Below are 7500 nucleotides of genomic sequence, written 5' to 3' on the forward strand. Positions count from 1 at the left end.
TATGTATGCCTTGAACATTATTTAAAATGTCTAGGATATTATGAATACAGTCCAGCAAATATCGTCCATTTTTCATCTCACAAGATAACCTTGTACGATGTTATGAGGCTTACATGAGGTACTTGACCTTAGTGAGCCTGCACTCCTTCGTTAATAGCTGGGTTGCGGTTGGATGATGGAAAGTTTAATGTTGAATAGCACAAAGTACTGCATGTTGAATATATCAATACCATAAGTACAAAAATATTGCATTACCACAACTACAAAGTGGAATTATGAGAAGTACAATGTTTAATACTTCAAACTTGGAAGTTTAATTGTAAAAGAGACAATGTTGAATCAGAAAAAATTTCATAAGGAATAAAAACTTGAATGTCCAATTGCGAAATAAGGAAGAATACTAAAAGTACAATGTCAAATCACAATGTTGAGTTTTGGACCCGATGGGACGCCATAGTTTATGGCTCTCTGAGTTTTTCTGCAACCTGCTGTTAATAAAGGGCTCTTTCTTGCAGTGCAATGCTAGCATCTCATTTTCTGAATGAACAACAAAATCTTCATGGTAAAATTGGCTGTATTCTGTCAATTATTGGATCCACTGTACTGGTAATTCATGCACCACAGGAAGAGGAAGTAAAGAGTATGGATAATTTGGAACCAAAACTTACATCACCAGGTGTTTATTTTTTAATGATAAATATATTTCCTTTTACTCCTAAGATCCCAGAATCAATGGGATGGGTGTTCTTGGTTGGATAGAGTAGGATGGGAGTCCATGGTTGGGTAGAATGGGATGGAAGTTCATTGTTGGGTAGAATAGGATGGGAGTCCATGGTTGGGTAGAATGGGATGGAAGTTCATGGTTGGCTAGAAGAAGATGGGAGTCCGTGGTTGGGTAGAATGGGATGGGAGTCCATGGTTGGGTCAAATGGGATGGAAGTTCATGGTTGGGTAGAATAGGATGGGAGTCCATGGTTGGGTCAAATGGGATGGAAGCTCATGGTTGGGTAGAATAGGATGGGAGTCCATAGTTGGGTAGAATGGGATGGAAGTTCATGGTTGGATAGAATGGGATGGGAGTCCATGGTTTGGTAGAATGGGATGGAAGTTCATGGTTGGATAGAAGAGGATGGGAGTCCATGGTTTGGTAGAATGGGATGGAAGTTAATGGTTGGGAAGAATGGGATGGGAGTTCATGGCTGGGATGTAGGAACGTGCCTGCTGGGCTGGCTGAATTCAACAGAAGCCCTAAATACTTTAATTAATATTCTACCTTCCATTTGTACCTCATGGTATGACGCAAGTCATGCTATGAGGTTTAGGGTTTGGGGGCAAAATTCAATTAAAAATCACTCACTCGCTTTGTTAGACTTTAATTTAAACTTTTTCAAACTTTTTTAAACTTTTTTTTTAAACACTTTTTCTCCCCCTCCCCGACAAGTTTACCTGCTCAAAGTCACGGTGTACATATATTTGGAGGGTGGTACAAAGGCGAGAATAGGCCGAACCACTTGGACAGATTCGAAATGGCGTCCTGTCCCTTAAAGGGTGATGGTTTTTTTTTATTCCAAACTTGATCAAAACATACCTTTGTGGAGCCAAAAATGGAAAGGAAATATGCTACAGAATACTTGACTGCAGAGAAATGGGCATCTGAGTCCTAAAAGTGACAATTTTTCTCCATCAAACGCATACAAACACAATAATTGTGCCAGTGCATGTTGCCATGATTAAAAAAACTTTCCAAAGAAAGCCAGATTGCAGGTTACATCAAGGGCGCCAAAAATTCATACCATGAGATTGCTCTAAGGAGCCTTTGATTTAGTAGGCAGTGGTTTCTAAGAATGATCAATGACTATTGTTTAAAACAATTTATTGAAAATTATATATTTATTACTCCTTCAGGATTCGTGAGTTATGCATTCATTGTCGTTGTCTTCGCACTTATTTTGATATTTTACTATGGACCGCGGCATGGAAAAACAAATGTTATGGTGTATATTGCAATCTGTTCCCTTATTGGATCTCTGTCAGTCATGGGATGCAAAGGTCTCGGCATAGTTATCAAGCAGACATTACATGGAGACAGTCAACTATCAAATCCAGTAGCTTGGGGATTGTTATTTGCAGTGTTAGCCTGTGTCTTGACACAAATGAACTACTTGAACAAGGCTCTTGACATATTCAATACATCGTTGGTTACACCTATATATTACGTCATGTTTACAACATTAACAATCATTGCTTCAGCCATTTTGTTCCGAGAATGGGAAGTAATGGACTCCAAAGACACAATAGGGGCAATTTGTGGATTTCTTACAATTGTGTTTGGGGTGTTTCTATTACATGCATTCAAGGATGTCCACTTCACTTTAAAAGACATCATGAAGTCAAACTCCCAAGCAAATGGCATTTCAAAAGTGAGATATATAAACAAACAACCTCAAGAAGAATCACGGGCAATCCTCCCGTCAAATGACGCTGATTTCACTGATGATGAAGAGGAGAGTGTCACCATGTATGCTAATAGTATCAATCATTTATGACAGATTCATGTCAATGATATTTAATATTATAACAATAATAGAAAATTAATAATAAAATTGGCCAAAGGGGTCAGGGTTTTCTTGATCATTCTCACTAATTTTAAGTCACTCTTTTTTAAACTCGAGTTATTTAATGGAATAGACAGTTACTTGCCGTATGAGTTTTTTGCACAAAACCACTTATCATTGTATTTACTCAGTGTTATTTTTAAATTGATGATTTTCTTAAACTGACTTCCATTGTTGGCCTAATGCAACAGAGATACACTAAGGTAAACTCTAGTGAGTGATCAACAGATAACTTCTCCCATCTATGTCCATACACTGTGGTGCTGACAGCTAATGAGAGTATAGAAACTTGTCAGCCTCAGTTTGTGTTTATAATAATTCTCTCAAAATCTCTCAACTAAAACAAGAGGAAATTCCAAAATACTCTTTCATCAGACATCAATTCAAGGCCTGTAATCTGGCTGCCACTCTATGTCATGACAGTCTAATATTGCAGGGTTCTAAATAAGTCAGAGTAGAAGGCTAGCTACACAGAGTATATAGCTGACAATTTCTGAGCCCCTTCTTGGGCTCTCAGGTCATGCTTCTCCACAAAATATTATAACATAACCAAAGTAAAGCACGTGCTCTGATTGGTCAATTTAGCGTCCCCCATTTGCTCATGGGTGTATGCTGCTGACGTGAGCAAATGCAAAGACTATTTTTCCACGCACGCTTGTTTTTTCTGGTCACATAAGATTTTTTATATAAAAGGGAACTCTTTAGCTACAATGTATCAATGTTATGTTATAAAACAAATGGTAAACACCACAGCATACACTACTGAGTTATGGATGCACTTGGGAGGTTTGCTAAGCACTCAAGAAGCTAGAGTCGCTCTCGGCTCTTGCCTCAAGCGACTCTTACGCTTCTTTCGTGCTTAGCAACCTCCCGCGTGCATCCATAACTCAATAGTGTACGCTGTGGTGTTTACCATTTGTTAATTATTTCTAAAAGGTAGAGGCTCCTAAATGCTATTTCATGCATTCTTTTGGAGGTATATGCAAGGCAAAATCATAATGGCAGTTGTTTGGTTTGGTAAACTCACACCAGGTATAGATGGGAAGAGTGCTCTGAAACCAGGGAGAAAATGCAAAAGTACATGTTTTTTCGGAATGCAAAATGGCTTTCAAGAAAATTGCCTGTTCATGATTTCTCTTTAGTAGTCACTTGTTTTTTATTTATTACAGTTTACTTTTCAAAACTTAGTCATATTATTTCCTGAAAAGTAGGAAGCTTGGAAATTGAGGTAGCTTGTTTTTCAGCTGGCAGTTGATGAGAATCCTGCATTCAATCAATGCTTTCCTTCAGGAACTTCAGTAATTTAGTTTTCCCATGAAACATTTTCTCAAAGTTTTCACCAGTTTTGATCAAATCACCATAATTTCTAGTTGTATTCATTTGAGAAGAATACGATTCTATTACTCATTAACATCTGAAACTCTTACAAATGCTGCCATTTTTTATATGATGGATTTGTACGTTCTCTAGAGAATCTGAAAACTTCCTTAAATTTTAATGTTTTATAGCTGCCCACAGGTATAGCATTGTGACTGAGTTGTTGTACCACTTGTAGTTTTTTAAGAACAATGAAACATGTTTTGAATAAATTTCATTTGTGAAATCACAGAATTTTTCAGTATTGTTTTCAGTGGTGGCTAATTTCAACCAATATTACCAGCCCAGAAGCTCTCTCCCTAAACCCCATTTTTTTTTTCTTGAAACGACCACATCAGCTTTTTTTTTTTCACACGACCACATCAGCTTTTGCTGAATTTTTTTTATCATGTCTAAATAAACGCTGTTGTTGTTGTTCTTGTTGAAAGATGGATGGCACTGTAAGGTAAAAAGGAAAAGTCTGTAGTCAAAGCCAAGTGGCTCATCTAGCTGGAGCTTATCTTGGTTTGCATGAAGCAACTAGAAGCATCACTATTCTCCTCCCCCCCCCACCCCCCCTGGATAGGATTCCATTGCATCCCTTATCTCATGGTATTCATTGATCCTTCCCCCAGTTATTCATTGGGCTTCCCCGACAATTCGTCTATACCCATTTATTCTTGGAAGGCAGGACACAAACTGTTAAGTTAGCCTCCTGGTCATCGTCAGTATTGAAAATAAATGGAGGCATCCCCCAGGGGACAAAACTGTCACTGATTCTATTCACTATTATGGTCAATGACCTTCTATGTGATTGGTACCCTCAGGCAAAATATGTTGATGACTTGACAGCTATTGAGATTATCCCTAGAAATGCTCCCTTGGTACTTTGCTACATAGTGTCTGATGTTGAGGAGTTTGCTTGTGCTAGTAACCTGCAACTAAATCCAGCAAAATGCAAGGTGATGTCAGTTGACTTTCTTCACTATAATAATAGCTGTCAGTGTACGCCAGTTGCCATGGGCAGTGTCGTTTTGGAGCACATCAGTTCCTTTAAGCTGCTTCAGGTGTTACACTGTGACTTTATGGTGAAGAGAGCCAACCAAAGACTGTATGCACTTAGGTGCTGCAGTGTACCAGCTCCTGAAATGATTCTAGTCTACACTTCTCTTGTAACATCAATCTTGAATACACATGAGTTGTGTTTTCAAACTTGCCACTATCTATCTGGTGCCATTGAAATTGTGCAAAAGCACACTCTTAAAATTAAATTTTTCTATGCTATCATATACTGACACCCTGAAAATGAGTAATTTACAATCACTTCAAGACAGGAATATAGCATGCGAAAGGTTTATTACCAGTCTTAAAACTAGATAACCCTTTGTACAAGCTCATTAGAAGTCACATAGCGGATACTCACTGTAATTACGCATTAAGACCTACAGAAAGAAATTCAAATATCCGCAGCACGTCAACCAACAAGATTAAGAACTTTATCACAAACAAAATACACTACAGTCATTGCACATGACTAGTTCTGGAATATATGCCTTTTAGTTGTTAATGAAATCAATTTTTCCTTAGATATGTCCTGGTACTTTGTGTAAATACTTAATTATTTTCTGTTGGCCAGGGCCGGGTTGTTCAAAGGTCAGTTAAGAAAACCCAGGGTTAGTGTAAAATTTGATTCAGATCTGAAAGCTTTAAAAGAAAATTCATTTGAATTCCATTTTTCTATGATTTAATGATTGAGTGCTCTAAAAAGAATTGAGAAAATTATCCCAAAATGGCCTTTCAACAGAGAAATATAGAAACCAGGATTAACAACTAACCCTGAGTTAGCACTAATCGGCCTTCGAACAACTGGGCCCAGATTTATAATTCAGTATTTATACTGCAAGAGGTCTTAATAAACACATATTATTATATTTATTCTTAGTATCATATTCCTGGTTGGAGAGAGGCACTGTGAAAGAGACGGTCTCCAATCCCAAACTCCAGCACACTCACCATTTGGCCATCAGGTCTTCCACTGGAGGACATTCTATTCACCATCATTAATGGAGAGGAGTCCACCATGATACACATTACTCATTCCAGGGAAAAAGAAGAAGGGAGACCAAAGGTACAACATGGATTGTGATGCAGATAAAAAAATTTCAAATTACGTGTCTCTATAGTCTTTATTGTAAAGTGAGCAAAGAGTTACATGGTCCTTTGGCAATATCAATACTCTATGTTTTGTTTTTTATTAGCCTGCTAACTAAACTTATCTTGTTTGTTGTCTACTGATTTCCATGACAAAACTTTTTCTGCAGAATTGTCAAGGTGTTCAGGCCTTTCAACTTTGTTACCATTTTTTTTCTTGCATTGACAAGTGTTATTTATACAAATTCCTGCAGATTCAAAATATTTTTAGGAGTTTATTTCACCAACACAATAAGCTTCATTCAGCCTGGACTCAGCCAGAAATTGACCTTCTCTCGAAATGTCTTTACACCAATCCAAAATGTTATTATGAGTACTGTGTGAAGTTTTCATTCAAACTATCTTTACTTTGTCAGTTATCACCAAACATACAAATCCAAAACTAGAGTTATTAAATCTCTCCTAATTTTGTAAATCTACTTCTTCCGAACTCTTTCCCTCGATAGACGAGCTTCAGCTCGGTTTTGGTTTGTAATTGATATAAAATCCAGTGTCTTGAGCCTTGGCAATGTTGAAATAATGTGCTCTTTATAACCAGGAAGGTTTTCAATGTGATTTCCATGCAATGTTAGACTAATGAGCTCAGGAAGTTCAGCTAGTTTGTCCACTTCTGAAAGTTTTTCAATGTTGTTTGAATGCAGGTATAAAATCTTCAGCTTTGGATACTGTAGTAACACCTAGATGCAAAAAGACAGATGAGTGTTTTAAAATAACAACAGAGAAGAACACCAAACAAAAGTGAAAGATTCTTAGACCCATCCTAACACCTGAAACACCAATGGAGTAGACCTCTACAAGTGGTCTGTGAGATCACCATCTGTGGATAAGAGAACTAATTCAGGGATAGATCCAGGATTTTTCTTACAAGGGGATAAACCACTAAGGAATGACAACTGATGTCCTGGGACAAATAAAAGGGCTAATGCTCAACCCTTTACTACCAGTGGTGCTTCAAAGAAAATTCTTCAACCTTGTCTTGTGGTTTACTTCTACACCAATGAACCACATCAGTGATTTTCTCCCTTTTTTTTTTTTTTGCACAGAATACTCATCATGTTAGTGAGCTGCAGATCATCTTGATGAGGGTGGGGGGGGAGGGGGGGGAGAGAAGAGGGTTAGCACCCCCTGCACCTCTGCCTTAGATCCATCCTTGTAATAGTCCTTTTTGCAGTTGTGGGCTTGGTGGCCAAGCCTTTGAACAGGAGTGAGGCTTAGGGTGACCTTGTTATGATAGAGATGTTGCTGCTTTTCAAATTCAAATTACTTTGGTATCATGCTAACTAGATACAGGTCTCTATCACAACAGGGTCACCCTTAG

General features: G+C 37.9%; 2 protein-coding genes and 1 long non-coding RNA gene across 3 annotated transcripts in view; 2 read left to right on the forward strand and 1 right to left on the reverse strand.

Annotated features, from left to right (window-relative positions):
* The window catches only part of LOC111328149 (magnesium transporter NIPA2), a 7964-nt gene extending 3738 nt beyond the window's left edge, over nt 1–4226 (forward strand). The window contains exons 5-6 of the mRNA XM_088733193.1: nt 516–676; nt 1906–4226. Of these exons, the coding sequence (XP_088589319.1) occupies nt 516–676; nt 1906–2546 (802 nt within the window). The 3' untranslated portion in view covers nt 2547–4226. The remainder of the gene's footprint in view (nt 1–515; nt 677–1905) is intronic.
* Nucleotides 4227–4443: 217 nt separating this feature from the next.
* LOC148723293 (uncharacterized) lies at nt 4444–7125 on the forward strand. Its single transcript, XR_015991693.1, has 3 exons — nt 4444–4933; nt 5914–6099; nt 6824–7125. It is a non-coding gene; the product is annotated as an uncharacterized LOC148723293 (long non-coding RNA).
* Nucleotides 6143–7500, reverse strand: part of LOC111328101 (leucine-rich repeat-containing protein 51) — a 2453-nt gene continuing 1095 nt past the window's right edge. The window contains exon 4 of the mRNA XM_022932471.2: nt 6143–6859. Within this exon, the coding sequence (XP_022788206.1) occupies nt 6599–6859 (261 nt within the window). The 3' untranslated portion in view covers nt 6143–6598. The remainder of the gene's footprint in view (nt 6860–7500) is intronic.

The sequence above is a fragment of the Stylophora pistillata genome, chromosome 9 (genome assembly GCF_964205215.1).
Source record: "Stylophora pistillata chromosome 9, jaStyPist1.2, whole genome shotgun sequence".
Classification (NCBI taxonomy): domain Eukaryota; kingdom Metazoa; phylum Cnidaria; class Anthozoa; order Scleractinia; family Pocilloporidae; genus Stylophora; species Stylophora pistillata.